This window comes from Vicia villosa, unplaced genomic scaffold (genome assembly GCF_029867415.1).
Source record: "Vicia villosa cultivar HV-30 ecotype Madison, WI unplaced genomic scaffold, Vvil1.0 ctg.000044F_1_1, whole genome shotgun sequence".
Classification (NCBI taxonomy): domain Eukaryota; kingdom Viridiplantae; phylum Streptophyta; class Magnoliopsida; order Fabales; family Fabaceae; genus Vicia; species Vicia villosa.
The window spans coordinates 1591526-1611241 of NW_026704976.1; the positions used below are offsets into that span (position 1 = coordinate 1591526).

General features: G+C 31.4%; 1 protein-coding gene across 1 annotated transcript; it reads left to right on the forward strand.

Moving 5' to 3' along the window:
- Positions 1-4613: 4613 nt before the first annotated feature.
- Positions 4614-7850, forward strand: LOC131622754 (uncharacterized). The gene is made up of 6 exons (XM_058893797.1): positions 4614-4746; positions 4855-5618; positions 5695-5883; positions 5969-6067; positions 7538-7606; positions 7699-7850. The coding sequence occupies exons 1-6, from the start codon at positions 4614-4616 to the stop codon at positions 7825-7827; spliced, it is 1383 nt and encodes a 460-aa protein (XP_058749780.1). The 3' UTR covers positions 7828-7850.
- The last annotated feature ends 11866 nt before the right edge of the window (positions 7851-19716 follow it).

Below are 19716 nucleotides of genomic sequence, written 5' to 3' on the forward strand. Positions count from 1 at the left end.
TTCTTCTCGAATTGCGGTGATTTTGGGTCTCAGTTTTTGTTGATATATTTTTTTATAGAATTTAAAGAAGAAAAAAAAACTAAGAGTAAAAGAATAAATAAAATTTAATCCATTATATCTAATGAATTTTGATTTGTTTTTCGATTTGTTTTATTAATTCTATATATGATAAAGATCAAAAAGAGAGCATAATCACGATTTGATCATTAATAAACTATATATTTAATTAATTTCAAAATATTTATTTATAAACATTTTAACCTAAATAAATTATATTGGACTTTAAATAAATAAAATAAAAAATATTCTCTACAAAATACAAATCAACAATAAGAAAAGTGAAAATAAGAAAAATAAATGGAAAAAGAGGTATTGCTTTTGAGTTATTATTCAAGTCATTTAAATTATAAAGAAGATAGACATAAAATATAAAATATAATTTTTTGTTTCTGTTGAGTTGAGAATTCTATTTGTAAAATAATTATTATTGCTACATTAAAGTCTAAAATGGAAAAATATTTATAAATTTGATTTTTCAAAAATATTTAAAATAAATTAAGTAAATATATATTACAATAACTTAAGGAAAAAATATAATAAAAAAATATAATGATGATTAAAATAAGAGAAAAATATAATGTGATGTTTATTATTGATCTAAATATGAAAAAAAAATGTTACTATTGAAATCTATGTCATTGAAATAATGATTTAATAAATATGTAGTACTTATCTAAATACGAGAAAAATATTAAAATTGTCATGGTGAGAATATCCGATAGAGCAAAGATACAATGAAATCTTGGACGGACCAATGAAGGGGAGACACAACATATTTTTATGAGTGGATGGAGATAAGATTGCAAATAACTTGCTATGATGTGTTATATTTTGATGAACAACTAATTATAAAATTTTAATTTTTATGTGTATTATTTAATAGTTATATGATTTATTTTTATACTAAAAAATAATTTATTTTTAATATAATTATCCATATAGGTCTATTAATTTGTCTATATTTAACATTTTGTTAATGTAATAGTGTTATTAGACAACAAAATCGACGAAACAATAATATAATATGCATTTGATTTGTTTCCTTTTTTATTCTTTTTATTTTTAAATGATAATAAATTTTTTATTTTTAATATTTTCTAATATCTACGATATATTTCATTTTTCTATTTTAAAAATATTAAATGTTACATTCAATTAAAAATAAATTATAAAACATTATATAAAAAATGATTTTATGTAAAAAACTAAATATAGACAATGTTATTTTTATAAACGGGGAACACATGTTTTTATAAAAATAGTGATCCAGATATTATTTACATACAAAAAAAAATTTATAAGCACGTGTTTTGTTATTCAGCTAACAATTCAACTTCTATATAATGCTTATTTGTATATACTCTAATTTTTTTTAAAATAACCATATTAAATAAAAATTAACATATTAGTTATAAAAAAATTAGTTACAATTATTTAAATTAATTATCATAAATATTATTCTAATTTTTATTTTATATTTCTTAATATGTATTTATAATATATTATTTAAACTATATAAATATGATATATTAAGAGTCATAAATACTTATTTATTTAATTCTCCCCGCCTTTTTTAGACATAACACCGACTTTTTACCCCCACTTAATTTTTTGGCAATGAAAATCAAGTTTAAAAGTCATCAAGTTATACCTCATATTTTTTAATAAATATTTCATTTTGAGGAAAGGAAAAGTCAATCATATTAATTTTAATCAATTTTTTACATAATTAATTCTAATCAATCATATTAAATAATTGGCATAATTTTTGAAAGAAACATTTATCAATTAATAACATTAAATTATAAAATTAAATATATTTTTAATCTTCTAAATATACAAATTGAATTAATATTATCTTCAATTTTCAAAAATATTAAATTACTCAATTAATTTTAAACAATTACAGTAAATATTTATTTTTAGTAAATAGTTATTTCTCTACAATAATATTCAACTCATATACAACTTACCTTATGTTTTTTTATTAGTGTTGTTTAGTGACGAGTATAAAGTATAGTATTGTTTTGTTTCGTTTAGTTTTTGATATGATTATAAAGTATAGTATTGTGATCTATAATAAATACATAAATAATGTATGAATTAAATATATGAAATATTTTTAATTAGTTTATTATCATTAATCATTGAATATTAAGGACAACATAACGTTACTTATAAAAATACTGAGAATAATAACGGAAACATGAAGTTACTGATCAAAATATTGAATAATAACGGAAACATGAATTTACTAATAACGGGAACATGAAGTTACTGATAAAAATATTGAATATTAACAAATATTGAATATTAACAGGAATATGAAGTTAGTGATCAAAATATTAATATTAGCGGAAACATGAAGTTATCGGTAAAAATATTGTATATTAACGGAAACATGAAGTTATTGATCAAACTATTGAACATTAACGGGAACATGGAGTTATCAATTAAAATATTAAATATTAACTTGAAAGTAAATGTGACTAAGTTTATATTGCATTGGACAATCGATATTATATATTCTTTATTGATCTTTCCAATTTTTATTGCATATTAATAAAATAACACTTCATTATTCTATTCTTTATCAATTTCATTTTTAATTTTATTATGTATCTTTGCTGAACGAATTGTATCATAATAATAATTACATCAATTTTTAAAAAAATATATAATATTGAACAAAATAAGCAAGAACATGAAGTTATTAATCAAAATATTGAATATTAACGGGAACATGAAGTTACTGAATAAAATATTGAATATTAACCAGAACATGAATTACTGATCAAAATATTGAATATTAACGGAAACATGAAGTTGCTGATCGAAATATTGAACATTAACGGGAACATGAAGTTACTGATCAAAATATTGAATATTAAAACAAATGAGCGTACCACATTGGTCCCCGTGCGAATGCACGAATATCCCGTTAATATTTAAAATATTGAATATTAACGGGAGCACGGAGTTATTGATTAAAATATTGAATATTAACGGAAGACGAAGTTACTTATCAAAATTTTTAATATAATCAGAAACATTAAGTTACTGATCCAAATTTTGAATATTAACGGGAACACAAAGTTATTGATCAAAATAATAAATATTAACGGGAACACGGAGTTATTGACAAAATATTGAATATTAACGAGAACACGAAGTTAGTGATAATTGTTTTAAATATAAACGGAATATGAAGTTACTGATAAATTTTTTCAATATTAACGACAACAAATTTGGAATATTAACGGGAACACGAAGTTATTGATCAAAATAATGAATATTAACGGGAACACGGAGTTAATGATCAAAATAAAGAACATTAACGGGAACATGAAGTTACTGATAAAAATATTGAATATTAACGGGAACAAGTTTGGAACATTAACGGGAATACGAAGTTACTGATCAAAATAATGAATATTAGCGGTAACATGAAGATACTGATCAAAATATTGAATATTAACGGGAACATGAAGTTACTGAATAAAATATTCAATATTAACGAGAACATGAATTACTGATAAACATATTAAATATTTACGGGAACATGAAGTTAATGATCGAAATATTGAATATTAACGGGAAAATAATTTTTATTCATGAAAATATCCCAAACTTTGCCCCAGCCTATTAAAAAGAAATTTCTATATTTTACACATCTGGTTTTATGACATTTACCTCTAGAATAATATCTATATTGAACAAAATAATACGGCCACAACGGCTACCCGGCGGACGCACGGGTATCACGCTAGTTTTTATATAAAATAAAATCATTGAAAAATAAAATTAATGTCATTTTTATAATAAAATAAGTATAAAAATTATTGTCAATTTTGTTTTACTACATAATTGATTTTAGTGAAGATAAAAATTACTAAATAATTAATAACATCATATAAATATTACAAATTACTAAAAATAAAAGTAGAAAGTTTATTATTACTAAATAGCTATTTTTACTAAATATGTAATAAAATAATTAAATAAGACAAATTATTAAATAAATTTACCTTTTATTGGTTCTTACTGATTAACTAATAAAATAGAATAAAATAACTATAATAAATTACGACAAAAAAGCCATATTTATATTTAAATAAGTATAAATAATTATTATAAAATGATTTACTATAAAAAATATCATAAAATAAAATGAAATTAAATTCATTTTATAATAAAATAAGTATAAAATTTATTATAAATTTTCTTTTACTAAATAACTCTTTTTTACTAAAAATCTAATAAAATAAAACAAATTTGATAAATTACAAAATAAAGTTATCTTTTATTAGTTCTTACTAATTATAGAAAATAAAATAAAACAAATATCATAAATCACTATAAATAAATAAATAAATTATATAAATTATCTGTGGTGCCCAAAATTACTTAAATAAGTTTACATAATATAAGATATATAAGATAACAAATTTTATTAGAAGTTTTTTAAGGAACATATTACAATTACAAAGTGAAGAGTATAAATTGAGTGTGATTTGTGTTTTACATTTAGCGCTTCTCTATTTCATTTGAGTATGGCTCTAAACAAACGCCATTTCCCATGTGAAGAGGAGGAAGGTTCAACTCATCACAAGAAAGCAAAACAAGTTGCATTGGAACCACCTCCTTCATCCAGCATTGTTCTCAATTCTGCTGATTGTGATTTAGGTATTCATTTTTCTATGGTATTTCAAAAATGATTGATGTTAGATTTCACTGATGAAACAATGGTTATTTGTATCTTAATCTGTTGTGTTGCATGACTGGTTTTGCTAGATTTCAACATTGAATGCAATGGACTTGTTGGATATGGCCTTAATGAGGAAGGCTTTGGTTACTGCTGGTCTGGTGCTAGAGCTACTGTTGGAATAACAAATGGTAGATATTGTTTTGGTTGCATTGTTGTTTCTTCTCAACCTGTTGATACTGACGATACTTCACCTGATCAGCGACATCTTTGTCGTCTTGGTGTTTCTAGAGGTGATGATGTTGTTGGAGCTCTTGGTGAGACAAAACATAGCTTTGGTTTTGGTGGCACCGGAAAGTTCTCCAATGCCGGGAAGTTTATGAATTTCGGTGATAAGTTTGGCGTTGGAGATACAATAGTCTGTTGCATTGATCTTGAGAGTAAACCATCTGCTACTATTGGTTTCTCTAAGAATGGTAAATGGTTAGGTACTGCGTTTCAATTTGATGTTGGTTCTCTTGGTCTTGGACCGGATTCTTCTTTATCCAAGGACTCGCCTTGGGAATGGGCACTTTTTCCGCATGTTCTTTTGAAAAATGTTGTGGTTCAGATGCAGTTCAGTGTTGAGGAAGGACTTGTTCCTCATGAAGGGTTCAAACCTTGGGCCTTGGCTGTTGCCGATGGAAATGCGATTACAGGACCTTCGTTTTCTGACTCAAAGGAATGTGAGTTGATGATGCTCGTGGGATTACCCGCTTCAGGCAAGACTACATGGGCAGAAAAATGGGTGAAAGATCACCCAAAGAAGCGTTATGTTTTGCTTGGCACAAACTTAATTCTCGAACAGATGAAGGTTTGTTTAGCTTCCTTATCATTTTTTTATTATCATTTTTCTATCTTCAATTTTTGCTTAATCTAGTGATGTTCAGGTTCCTGGACTGTTGCGGAAAAACAACTACGGTGAAAGGTTTGATCGTTTGATGGACAAGGCAAGTTCAATGTTCAATGTAATTCTGTCCAGGGCGGCTAACATACCTCGCAATTATATAATTGATCAAACAAATGTGTACAAAAATGCACGCAAGTGTAAGCTTACGCCTTTTGTTGACTATCAAAAGGTAGCTATTTATCTTTCTTTTTTTGTTGGAGCTTGGAAGATGATTACAGTACAGATTTTGTAATATAACTTTTTGTTCATTCCAGATTGCTGTTGTAGTGTTTCCGAAGCCTGAAATGCTCAAGAGACGGTCTGAAAAAAGATTTAAAGAAATGGGCAAAAAAGTTCCAGTTGATGCTTTGAATTAGAGCTGTCAAATAAGCCCTATATTTGAAAGCCCCACTTTTTTAGCCCCATCAAAGCCCTATTATATTAAGCCCTTTTTATTGGAAATTAATTTTAGGCCCTAAAATGTTAGGCCCTTTACATAATGCTTTTTTTTTGGCCCCATTGAAAGGGCCCTATTTTATACAAAAATTTGCACAAGATTCTATTTGTTCCAAGACTCCATTGTACTTTCAGCAAAGAATTGTAATTATTCCATTTGTTAAACAAAAAGTATTTTTATTTTAAAGCATAATCCTTTGATTCTTAAATCACATTTATAGAAATAACTAATAGTCATAAAAATAATTTAATTGGATCTATCTTTAGAAAGAATTGTTGTTTACAAATTAAATCCAAATAATACATAAATTCAATTGTTTGTGTGTGTAAAATTTGATACCATATTGCATCCTGCAAATAATTGTTTGTCTGTGTGTAAAATTTGATACCATATTGCATCCTGCAAATTATATTATCAAAGCTTGTTAATTAAATATTCTCAAAAAAAAAAATTAGGTATGAACAATTAATTTTCTATTTTTAAAAATAGTTTCATAAATTAATTTTTCAAAAACTGTTTTAAAAAAATAAAATAAAATTTGATAGTTTTACTTTTGAAAACTGTTTAAGGATAAAAATATTAAATACTTGTTTTGAAAAAATTGTTTCGGTATTCTAAATTTTACCAATGAACATTTTTAAAAACCTAAAATCTAATATTTTAAATTTTATAGTAAAACATCTCTAATATTAATCAAAACTACAAATTTATCAATTAGATAAAATAAGTTAATAAAGAACCTACTTAAATATTTGAGAATCTCTATTTAAATCTTTTACTATTAACACTTGATTTGGAAGTTTTTTTGTGTGCAGTGCTTAATAAAAAATAGGTAACATTACATGTAGAATTATTACCGTATTATAGAAAAAAATTAGTACACCTTAATTATTAATCAATTAAAATTAGAAATAAAAAATTAATTAAATGACGTTAATGAAAATAGAGTGCTTTTCAGCATGTTTTCATTTTTTATATTTTTTTCAAACAAAAAACTGAAACTGGATACTGGAAACAAGTTTTACAACTTTTCTATTTTTTAGTTTTTAAAACTAAAAAACAAAAATAGTTTTTATTTTTTCGATTTTTTTAATTTTATTTTTTATAATTATATTTTTTTAATTTTATTTGGGCCTTATGGCCCATTTTGAAATTTAGGGGCTTCTAACTTTAGGCCCTATGTATTTAAGGGCTTACTATTGTTAAACTTTTTTAGGCCCTCTTAATAATGGGGCTGGGGCCCAAATTAATTGGCCCCTTAAATTGACAGCTCTACTTTGAATAGCATGATAGGTATTACTTTAACTTTACTTATTATTTTGTGGTGTTTAATTTATCAAATTTTCTTAACATAAAGTAATCTTATGCCTGTTCTATAATTTTTATGTCCATGGCAGCTAATTATGTATTACCTAAAAGCAAGGATTTGCCTCATTCAGATGAGTGTTTTGATCAGGTATATTTAGTGACTTACTCTGCTTTTTGTTGATGTGACTATCAAATTATCAATCATGAATGGCAGTACTAAATCTTAATTTGTATTTCAAGGTTCTGTTTATTGAGCTGAACCGAGACGCATCTCAGAAATATTTGGATCAGATGAAGCAAGATATCCTATCTCTATCTTATAACAACCAATTGACATTATCGCGAGGTTCTTCTCTGTCTTCTTCCTGACCTGTATTACAAAATCAACGAAGTTCGACAGGTTTTTATCTACTAGCAGTTGCTTTTCGATCTTGCACTCTGTTTTATCGTATAATTATCTTTAAGAATTAATAATTCTGACGTTGTGGCACTCTTGCTCAGGAAGTGGCATTCACCAGTGGAGAGCTCATTCTCCCAGTTCTCATACCGACTATAGGATACCTAGTGGACGCTATTCCAATGGTGAAGCATCTTGTTTTCCTAGAGATTATGCGGGTTCCTACACAACTTATGGTGCCATCGAAGCATACAGAAACCCTATTTTGGGTACCCATTATAGGCCAAGCACTGCAGGGAACAACAATATGGGTTTTCATGGAAGACCTTATGTTGAATACCGGGAGTCGCAACCTTTCAATTATAGTACATACAATGGACCTTATGTTGAATACAGAGATTTTCAGCCATACCTGCATATACCTGCACCAGCCACATGTAAGTACTACCTTATGATTTTTCTTAAAGTTTTTTTAGATTAATGCAATCTTAATTTGTTGTTATTACATTTCAGCTTTGCATCCCCCGAATGGGGAACCAGCTCTGAGACCTCGACATGGTGGATTACCTGATTACATGGAATATTCAGAGAGATATGTTTCTCAACTTCCAAAATACTACCACTGAAATTGATCAGACAATGTTATTGATAAGTGGAACAAGGCTTCATTGATAGCTAAAGCTTGTAATTAAGTTTTGGATATATCTTAGTAGTAATCAACAAATTATACAGAGGAATGGAAAACAAAAAGTCCATTTTATGTGGGAGTGGAAGAGAAAAAATTTAAAAAGATAATTTGTGTCCAAAAGTATAATTTGTCACTAGGCCTTGACTGTATTAGTTGATTAGTCTCTCAAGTTTCAGCTTCTGGTTTACTGATGTAATTTTACTATATTAGTTGAAAAAAATTGAAAAGATTGTGTTAGAATATCAGTACTGAAGTGCACCACCAATTGCTCTCACCTTTGAACAATGGTTTTAGATCAAATTTTATTCTCCTAAGATTTTTGCATGTGTTTATTTATTGTGTCATGAACCCATGAATTAATTAACTTAAAAATAACTATATTTAAATAATAAAATCTTATAGAACACCTACTCGGGGTCCAAATTAAATCGTTGCCTTAGAGGTGCCATGAGAACACTAAATATGTAGATCTTGTCATATAACTTACAAATTTAGTATTATATTTAGGTAAACACTTGGTACCCATGAGTTTAATTGGGTACAGATATCTTCAACCAATTAAATAAGATAATTTCATGTCACATCACTTATTTATTTTAATTTAATTTAAAATAAATTAAAATTTTATAATATTTTATTCAAAAAATATCGGTACTTAATTTGAATATATGAATACCAAATAATTTACCTTATATTTAACATCCATAATAAAAATATGAAATGGAGAAACAGAGCCATAATAAAAATATGAAATGGAGAAAAAGAGAGGGGAATTGAAGTACCTAAAACCTACTCGGATTGCTAAAAGAAATTGTAACAATCCAACACATTTTATTTAAATATATTTATACACAAATAAAAGATAAATGTACAAAAGGTTGCGTCGTTATTTCTTTTACGATATTATTCATAAGTCTTGAATTCTCTGTAAACCATCAACAACAACAAGGGAAATAATAGAAAGATATAAAGTATGTTTTTTTTTTGACAAGAGATATAAAGTATGTTTAGTTTAACTTAAAATAAATTATTATAATTTTAAAAACAATTTTATGAGGAAATTTTAAAACTTGTACTAATTATTTCAAATTTATTTTTTATAAATTAAAACAATAGTTTTGATATTCAATAACTTAAATAATAATTGTCAGAGATTGTTAAGAGTAAAAAATGGAATAATATATAACTTAAATATGTCTTATGAGATAGTTCTCACCTTATAATGATGTCTAAGCTAGATTGAGCATTTATGTTATTAGATTTTTGTTATCGAATCATCAACGGTTTATTTTAGGGTCATGTTAACGAGTGCCTTCTGTTGGTACGGTAGAACGGCAAGCAACAAAAGTTTTGGAAGTATTTATCCGGGAAATTATCGTGTCCACGAAGATTGGTCTATTAAACTGCCGTTCAACAGTTTCCATAGTTATGAGTTAGGATTTAATTGTTTAAAGCATAAAAACGGAAAAGTAAATATCAACACAAAAAGAATTCATTCTTCAGAAAGAAAAGACTTATCAAGTATGGCATATAATCTACTTATCACAAACTTTAACTCCTCGACCAGTTACACTCAACCTACAATACTCATCAATGTCTTCCGGCATCGCTCACACCCTAAGTCATTTCTAACCCAAAGTAGAGAGAACTATTATATCATCTTGGCGACGATCTCTCAGCACACCTCAACAACACAGCAGACATTCATATCAATCGTATCGACAATCTCTCAACCGATACAACCAACACGACAACATTAATCTTCGACACTCATAAAGATTGTTAGCTATAAATCTATCTCTAAAATCCAGAAACTAACAGATAATCATCCTAGATAAGGATTCAAGAAGTCTATCTCTAAAACCACCCAAATCCCTAGCACAGAGCAAAAATCTAAGACAACAATCAACAAAGATTTGTAAAGCAAGATTTATATAACGACATGGGTGACAAATATACATGAGTTCAAAGTAAATATATATACAAAACCCAACTAAGAAAAATACATAGAGAGAAATAGAGATAAAACCACAAATCTTCCAGTTTGTCAGCGCCGGTTGATGAGCAATCCACCTCGAAATCACCGAATGCACGACCCAAAGTTGTTATCTAAGCTAGTCCTAAAGAAAAATGGGTGGAATTGGCATGGGAGCACAAAAATCCCCAAAACCAACCACACAAAACCTCAAAAATGTTCTAAAATGAAAATATAAACAAAATTTGTCCCGACGCGTTTGTCCGGCGAGCCAATTGCTCCGCCCCGCGAACGGCTTTATTCTGGCCACACAGCCTGCGCCACGTCAATAAGTGGGCAAAAATATCTTCATTCGCCTGGCGATTGAATTGCACCGCCCGACTACTCCTTAAACTTCTGCCCGGCGAACGAGAGGCGGGCCAAGGCAGAAGCAGGACATTTAGTTTCCATGCTACTCCTTTATTGATCCAAAATTGCACCCTTGAAGCTTTATTGCTCAATGCTCCATAAATGCTCAAATACCCACAAAATGAATGAAAAACTATTAGCTGATACATAAATGAATCAAAAACTCGATTAAACACAAAATCTACATATTTATGTAATATCACTAAAACTCGTCTAAATTAAGGAAAAAGAGAAGATAAGTGCCGCAAAACTATACACAAAAATAACTACAATTTAGCACTTATCACCTTCAGAGAACTCTTTAAGGATATTAAGTAAAGAAAATATTTTTTTTATAAAACTTAATATTTCAATTTTCAATGCATTGAATACACGTATTTTAAAAAAAAAACTTACCACTTTAATCACTTATATATATATATATATGGGGTTTGGGGTTTGCTAACGTAGACCCACTTGGTTTTATGAAGGTCTATTTTAGGAGGGATTAACTGAAAAATAGTTAAATGCACCTTAAGGTGCATGTTGCTAAAACACACCTTCATAAAATAGGTGGGTGTATTTTAGCAAACCTTTGTGGGGTTTGCTAAAATACACCCACTTATTTTTATAAAGGTGTGTTTTAGCAAGCTTTAACTAAAAAATAGTTATATGCACCCTAAGGTGCATGTTGCTAAAATAGACCTTCATAAAATCAAGTGGATCTACGTTAGCATACCCATATATATATATATATATATATATATATATATATATATATATAACATATTTTTACAAATTATATTTAAAATATTTTTAATTCGAGTGATTTTTTTTAAGATTTGATATCCAAAGAAAGTTATAGAAAAAGGAAAAAATATTTAAAATGTCTAAAACGTTGTTTAAATTAAATTTGTGTGTGTGTGTGTGTGTGTGTGTGTGTGCGTGTGTGCGTGTGCGCGCGTGCGTGTGTGCGTGCGTGTGTGCGTGTGCGTGTGTGCGTGTGCGCGTGTGCGCGTGTGCGCGCGTGCGCGCGTGCGCGCGTGCGTGCGTGCGTGCGTGCGTGCGTGCGTGTGTGTGTGTGTGTGTGTGCGCGTGCGCGCGTGCGTGCGTGCGTGCGTGTGTGTGTGGTCTTGAATGGTGGCTACAGTCTCCTTAATGGCGGTGCGGGGTGGACCTACATGGTTAGCACTCCAATGCCCAAGTTAATTCAAGATTCAAGAAGTGCGCATTAAGATTAGGGATAAGAGATTACACACATTCTCATCACATGTGATTTATTTTTATATTAGGGTCGAATAAAGTGGGTCTTTGATGGATTGGGCCTCGACCAATTGGGCATTTGGTCGTTCCAGAGAAGTTTCCCCAAGGCTTGACCAGACATTGAAAGAGTCGGGGTAAGCCATAAGTATCATTGATCGGCCTCTTTATAGTAGTATGGTGTGAGGTAGAACTGGATCGCTTGGGATGAGTTTTGAAAAATAATGGAGGAGTTGATGCATTTAATGCGGTTTCATCATTACGATGCTTCATCACTCATTCCTGACAAGTGCGATGACGTAACCAACTAGGGTGTGGCGCTATTCATAGAGTGATTAAGTGCACTTGAGTTTGGTGTGTTTCCGTGAGTGGAATTCTAGTTGTTGATCTTGCGATTTTTGTTCATAGTTGGTCTTGATCCTTCAGCTATCTTTGGTTATAAATAGGCTGAGTTGAATATTTGGAAGTTTATGCAATCTTTTAGCTTTCAAACTTTTGGTGACTCTTATAAAGAAACATCTATGTTCCTTTCTTTTGAGAACACCATTAGAAGTGATTCAAAGTCTTTGCTTAAAGCTTTCATCTTTTTTCATCCTTATTGATTCATCTATCTATTTTAACCATGTACCCTTCTAACTCAAGCTTTCTACTTTAGCCTTTTCTGCTTTTCAGTTAAGATAAGTGATAACATTTTCGATTTAGTGAGTGATTATGAGGTGGAAACTTCATTTGGGTCATCCCCAGGTTCCCCGTCCCTCCACTAGTAGTGATTAAGTAGGGCTAGAAATCATATCCATATCAGGTCAGAGGGGACGTTTGAGGCTTCCTTGGAGGAAGATACTTCTTCTAGGTCATTAGACGCTCTTATATAAAATGTTGGTGGAAGAATATATCATGTCGAGTCTCTCATACCCCCTCTCATCTGGTTAAAAGAGAAGGTACAAACCAATTTGAAAAAGAGGGCTCTTGTTAGAAATTTCAATCCGATATGCCTACAGAATGTAGGCTATCAGTCTAACGATACTGAAGTGCTGGAACATTTAAATCTTCTAGCTCAGAGGACATGATGATGTTTGGCTAAAAATCTGCAAAGATATCGTGTACTCCCTCGGTTTTAAGTATTGAGGACGCCTTCAGTAATGCCAATATTATGGTCGGTAATCCTTCGGAATGGTTAGTATTTTCGGTGTTAGAGGAGAAGAAGATATGCAGTTCCTTCGATGACTGCATGGTTCCGTTCTATGAGTGTTGTTCACAAGATTAAGGTCCCGACTACCTTTTTTAGAGCTTGAGATCCTTCTATTAATTTATTCTTTGATATTTTCCATTTGAGGCATACTTCCGCTTACAACTTTCATAATTAAGGGCTCATTTGATTTCATTCGGTTTACTAGTGGTTCGACCCCTTCACTATGGATTGGGGCGATTTCCTGGGACATTTCATATTGGTGAAGCCCCTCACATCTATCGCTTATTCCATATTATGCTATCTCCCTAATAACTCTCCTCGTTTTTGTTAGTTTTTGTACCCAAAATATTGGTCCAAGCTCCACTTTAACTGGTCTGCTCATTCCTATTGAGCAAATTAGGTTATCTTTCTCCGAACAAGGTAGCAATGATGGAAGAAATGTAATTCTAGTTTCAATGGCTTGGCTATGAGGAAGGGTTTGACTCTTGTGAGGTTCCCCTTACCAAGGTGAGAAAGAGGCGAATTGATATTCGTGCTATCTTGAGTGCAATTACTCTTGAGGAGATGAAGGAGATTTTTGGTGAGAGTAGAGTTCTCATGCTTTTTTTGACATGCGAGATTGCATGGATAAGATAAGCAAGTTGAATATGTTCTACATCCTTGATGATGCTCAAGGTATACTAGCTGCAATGAATACTTGAACTTCTTCTTCTGTCCCCACTCCTGCCCCAGTTTCTTATCCTACCTAAATTATAGAAGCCTTAACTTATGTGTTCATCTTGTACACGCTTTAGCCACTCTAACCATGGGAGGACCAATTTCGCCTCTTGTTTTGACCAAAAGGGCTCGGGATTAAGAACAACAATACCCTCGAATCAAGATTTCTCTAAAACGAACATGTGTCCCTGAAGACGATACTTCTGTGGAGGTGACTCCTTTTATAAAGATACTGGACATATTATCTTCACGGCTTCCGCGAAATCCCGAGGAGGTTGCTATTATTGTCTCAACATCGAATTTTTATCCTTCATCCAAAACCTTCCAGAGAGGATAAGATGGAAATGGCTTCTGAGCTTGCTCATAGCATGTTCAAAGTTGCTCCTATATTTTCTCTCATCTCAGCTGGACGGGGCGATGTCTAAGCCCCGTGTAATCCCTCCAATGAAAGGTATATTATGGTAAGTAATATTATTTGGGCATAGTCCTCAAAGATGTCTAATGAAACTTTGAGCATAACCTTCACGGTAGAGCTACATCCCAGAGAAACGAACTCAGGACAGTAAGAAATATCAATAAATTAGTTAATTTTGGTAGGTAACAAGTGTACATTGTAGGGAAAAAAATATTACTTGCCAACCAAATTTTAAAATGTCGGGTACAAACACCTCGGTAGTAAAAGGCATGGTGTCATACCCCAAAATTTTCCCATCACATTTTCATACTCAAGCTCATTTGAATATCAAAGAATCAAGGTCTAACCTCAAGCACACTCTCCTAGACAAGGGCTAAATGAACTAGGGTTTTGGCTTCTCTGAAGAAAATCAATGAATCAAAATCTCCAATGCATTTCATATGGCTTATGATGTTTCAAACTATCTCCATGACAAAATTCCGGTTTCAATTCCAAGGATTGACCACTCAATTGCTCAGAAAGTCAACAGTCGACTAGTTTGACCTAAAAGTCAACTGTGGTCAAAGTACAGTCAAAATTCTTGATTTTTGGTCAACATCCTTATTTTGAAGTATCATTCATCATTTGATCAAGGTTCGATCATGATTCATCAAGAAAAGTTCAGAAATCAACAAAACCTAAAAGTTTCTAAATTAGGGTTTCATATGAGAAAGTCAACTAAACTTTGACCAGCCATAACTTCCACATGGAACATCAGAAATTTTCCATCCAAATCTCAATTTGAAGGAAATTGAATTCTCTACAATTTTGTCTCTCACAAGCCAAGGCTAAAAATGCTTCATTTGAGAGATATGGATCAAAAGATTATATGTCCTTTTTGAAAGTCAACCAAAAGCAGTTTTTTGTCAAAGCCCATATCATCAAGATAAAAAGCTTCCAAAAAGTCCTAGAACTCCTCCATATCTTAAAAATTGAGGGAGATATGCCTTGTCAAAGTTAGGCAATTTTAAGGAGAAAAATGTGTTCAAATTGGATTTTCTTGCAAAGAGGCCCAACTTGTTATGACCCAATCTTGTTTCTCAAGACATCAAGGAGATCCAATCCAAATTCCACGAAATTATTTAAATTATTTGATTTTATATTATTTTTATTCATTAAAAAAGAAATATAAATCAAATAGTTTAAATAATAATTAAAGATTTGATTGGAGAGACTTCTCTAACTGAATCCAATCACCAATTGGACATTATATATGATCAATTTTCGTGGATAATTATATTGGAAAGAGAAGATCAAGATTGAACCAAATTTAAAAAACTTTAATATTGATTTTCAATCAAAATTCCAATTACTTGATTCAAATAAATTTGGTGCAAACTATTTACCCTAATATCCTCCTCTATATAAGGACAATAACAAATCAGAAGCAAAGGACGAAACCCTAGCCCCTAAGCCTCATTCAAAAAATTCAAAAATTCAAGAATTTAAGGCAAACTTGCAGTGTTGGTTTTAGAACGAGTCAGAGGCAAACAAGCATACCATTCCACTTTTGAGACATCATAAGGTAAGTCCAGGTAATTTGTAAGGTTAATTATACGTGGAATGCACATATCATATGAACCAACTTCATTCATGCTTTCTGATTTTTGTATTGCATAATTTGTTGTGTTTCAAAGCAATTTGAACATACTAACACATTCCTTGAGTTATTTAGAACGAATCTGGACGATTACATGGGTTCAGGAACGTTTGAACCATCACTTACCATTGTTGGAGACAAAGCTTTGATCTTTTCGTACCCATGGCTACGAATGTTTTCAGCCAAAACTAACCCCTCCATTGAATTCAGAGGGTCATTATTATGTGATCTGGGTTCAAAGGCGTGTCTATTTGTGTTGTTTTTCGTGTTTTGAAGGTGCAGGTTGATGGAGACGGACACCTAACAAAATTCGCATGTAAAGTCCCAGTCGTTCCCGCAGGTAATATCGCAGGTACTGAGGTTGAGGATAATGAACAGTAACGTGGCCATACATTCGTTACAGGCGTGATAACGTGGTTGGACGGTCCACCACTCACTCTCTCTCTCTCTCCGGATGCATATTTACTTTTGATTGGCCAATCAGTTCTTCAACGCCTTCTCTCTTCTTCTCATTGGTTCACGCAGGAGATATGGGGTCCACTTTGACCTTATTTGTTGAATTCCAGATTTCATTTATCTTTTATATATATTACTTTGAAAGCATTTAATTTATGAATGATCAGCGCAACATGGATGGCAAGAGGGGTTGGATCAGGGCTTTAAAGACCTGAGTTCGAGACTTGGTCCAGGCATTTTAGTTTTAACAACTGTGTGATTTCCGATCCAATGCGTGCGGCCGCATGCATCTACGATGCAGCCTCAATCACCAGCCATTGGATTTACACGTTTCCAAATCCAACGCTTCATGGATGCGCCGTCCGTGAACCATTAAGTACTTGTCACACCGGATCCAACGCCCACAGGTTTTGTCTCCTCTTGCTGTTTGTTTTTTATTTATCATCATTATTCTTTTTTTGTTCTTTTTTTATTTATTTCTTTTCTATATAAAAACCAAAACAAAAAACCTTTTCATCTATTTATTTATTAGTTTAATTAATTAGGTTTAATAATTTAATTAGCTTTTATTTAATAGTTAATTAATTTAAACATGTTAATTTAATTTTAGACTAATTTAGGGTTTTAATTTAGATTTAGGTTTAATCACAATTTTTAGACTTAGGTTTATGAAAATTAGGATTTTTAGGCTAATATTTATTTTAAGTTGTAATTTTGATAATAACTATTAATTTTAGATTTTTATCACTAACCCTTGCCCATAACCCTAACAGATCACATATTCAGGTAGGTGTTGCCCATTAACACAATTTCCAAACTTCACACAATTTCCAAACCTCACAAACCTTTTCAGGTCACAGTAAGTTTTCTTAAATAAACCTTGTAGGTTTATGATTAGGGTTTTTACCGTAATAATTAATTTAATATAATTAGGTTTTTTAACCATTAACCGTAGTTATAGGTTTGCCCTTTTGTAAACATTGAATTTCTTCATTACCGCAAACTTCTCTTCTCATCTCATACTCCATTGATTGTCGAATGCTCTCTATTTAATTTTCCTCCTTGTTTAAATTATTTGCCTTTATTTATTTATTTATTTATTTAAATTATTTGTCTTTAAATTATTTGCCTTTAAATATTTTGCTTTTTTTTGCGTCTTTTTATTTTCTGCCTTCTTATTTAATTATCTGTCTTTATTTCAATTATTTGGTTTTCTGCCATTTAAATTCTAGAAAATGTGTATAGGTTTGCAAAAGGTTTTATTGTAATAGTAATTAGGTTTATTTTTTTGCCTTTATTTTCTGCCCACAGGTGTTTATTGTAATAGCGTAGGACTTTTAAATTCTGCCTTTAAATTTCTGTATTTTTTTGAATTACGTGGTTAGTAAATTAGGGAGTGCAAACCATGAACTGGATCTAGAATGAATAACTTTACAAGATAAATGTAATCGAAGTTAACCACGTGATTGTGCACCCACACACCTTTAGGGTAATCCCTCTGGTTGCCTTGTTGCCTTATTACTGTTGCCTTGTTGCCTTAATTTTGTTGCCTAAAAATAGTCAAATCCCTCGATTCCGAGGATACCTAAAGCAAATGTTGCCTTTAAAGTTATTGAAACTCCCTCGAGATTGCCTTATGAATGATGATTTGTCCCTATTGCTAAGGTATCCTCGCATGATGCCTAAAAAATTAATGACTATTCCATCCTTCCCTTAGACTACCTGCCCTCTTTATGGCAAGGGACAGTCTTATGGCGAACGATAACTCGATGACCCTTCAACATCCAATTGAAAGACTTCCTGCCCTCTCATGGTATGGATAGACCCTTTCGCCCTGAAAAGCTAAAAGAACATTTTTTATAACTTAAGGGTAATTGCTTTTTAATTGCTTGCTCTTCTTCAAATTCAAACTCAAAACTCTTTTCCCACTTTTTTTTCAAATCAAATTTAAAAAGACTACGCTTATTTACAAGCTAAAGTTCTTATTCAGATTTCTATTCACACCCTACTTTTCAAACAATTCAAACATTTTGAAAACAGAGTGAGCTAAGCAATTAAGATCCCATGGATAACCATGGATACAAAGGGTGCTTTACACCTTCCCTTTGTATAACTTACCCCCCGAACTCAGTCTCTTTCAAAAAAAGGTTTTTTTCTGTTCTTTTAGCCTTTCTATAATTTGGATAAAATAAAAGTCGGTGGCGACTCTTGCTTACCGCGACATTTCAAATAAAGTCAGTTCACCGTATTACACATGGCTAAACCACCAGAGAAACCACCTCTCATCTTCAAAGGCTTGGTCAAGACGGACTTGCTCTAAAGAGGTCGTCCCAGTAGGATAAAAATTCTCCGCCTAGTTCCAAGAACTTTTAAAAGAGTCATGAGCGATAGAGTATCTTTCCTTCAATGATTTGGCTAATTCCTTGGACATAGCAAGGTTCTCGAGACCTGTCTCATGAAGGACGTCCTCAACTTTCTTCTGTCATCTTAAGACTCCTTTAAAGACTTTTCAAGCTCTTCTATCCTTTTTTGGGCAGAATCCAAAGACTGATTTGCTCCATCCAGAGTGACCTGCACCCTAGATAAAGATGTATGAGAAGAATCTAAAGCCTCGTTCTTCTCCTTCATTTCCTAGGAAAGTTGTTTCACATTCTTGGCCAGGGTACCGGGATATTAAAAAGGCTAAAAAACGATCTCAATAACCAGAAACAAGTCAGAAGCTCCTTGAATTTCTTCCAAGCACTGGTTCTGCTCATTAGTGAGGGCATTAACCCATCCTTTGAGCATTTCCATTTCCTGTCAAAGGAAATTGGGAAAGAAGGCTTCCTCTCGCCTAATAGCTCTAATGGCCAAGACGGAAAACGCCTGATAGATGTAATAGACCAACTATGTTAACTCTCCTTGAAGAGCATCCTCGAAAAGATTTGAGAAACAAGATTAATCTTCATCTAAGATGGAAGACCAGAACCTTGTGGTCATTCTTGGGCTAGGACGAGCTAGCAGCACAGGAGATGAACTTGTCTGAACTGAAGCATATTCTCCATAACTTAAGCCTCTCAATCTAAAATTCTTCGAGGTCAGAGATAGGCGTTGGGCCTCCCTTGCATTATGGCTACGGCAGAGTTAGAACAACAT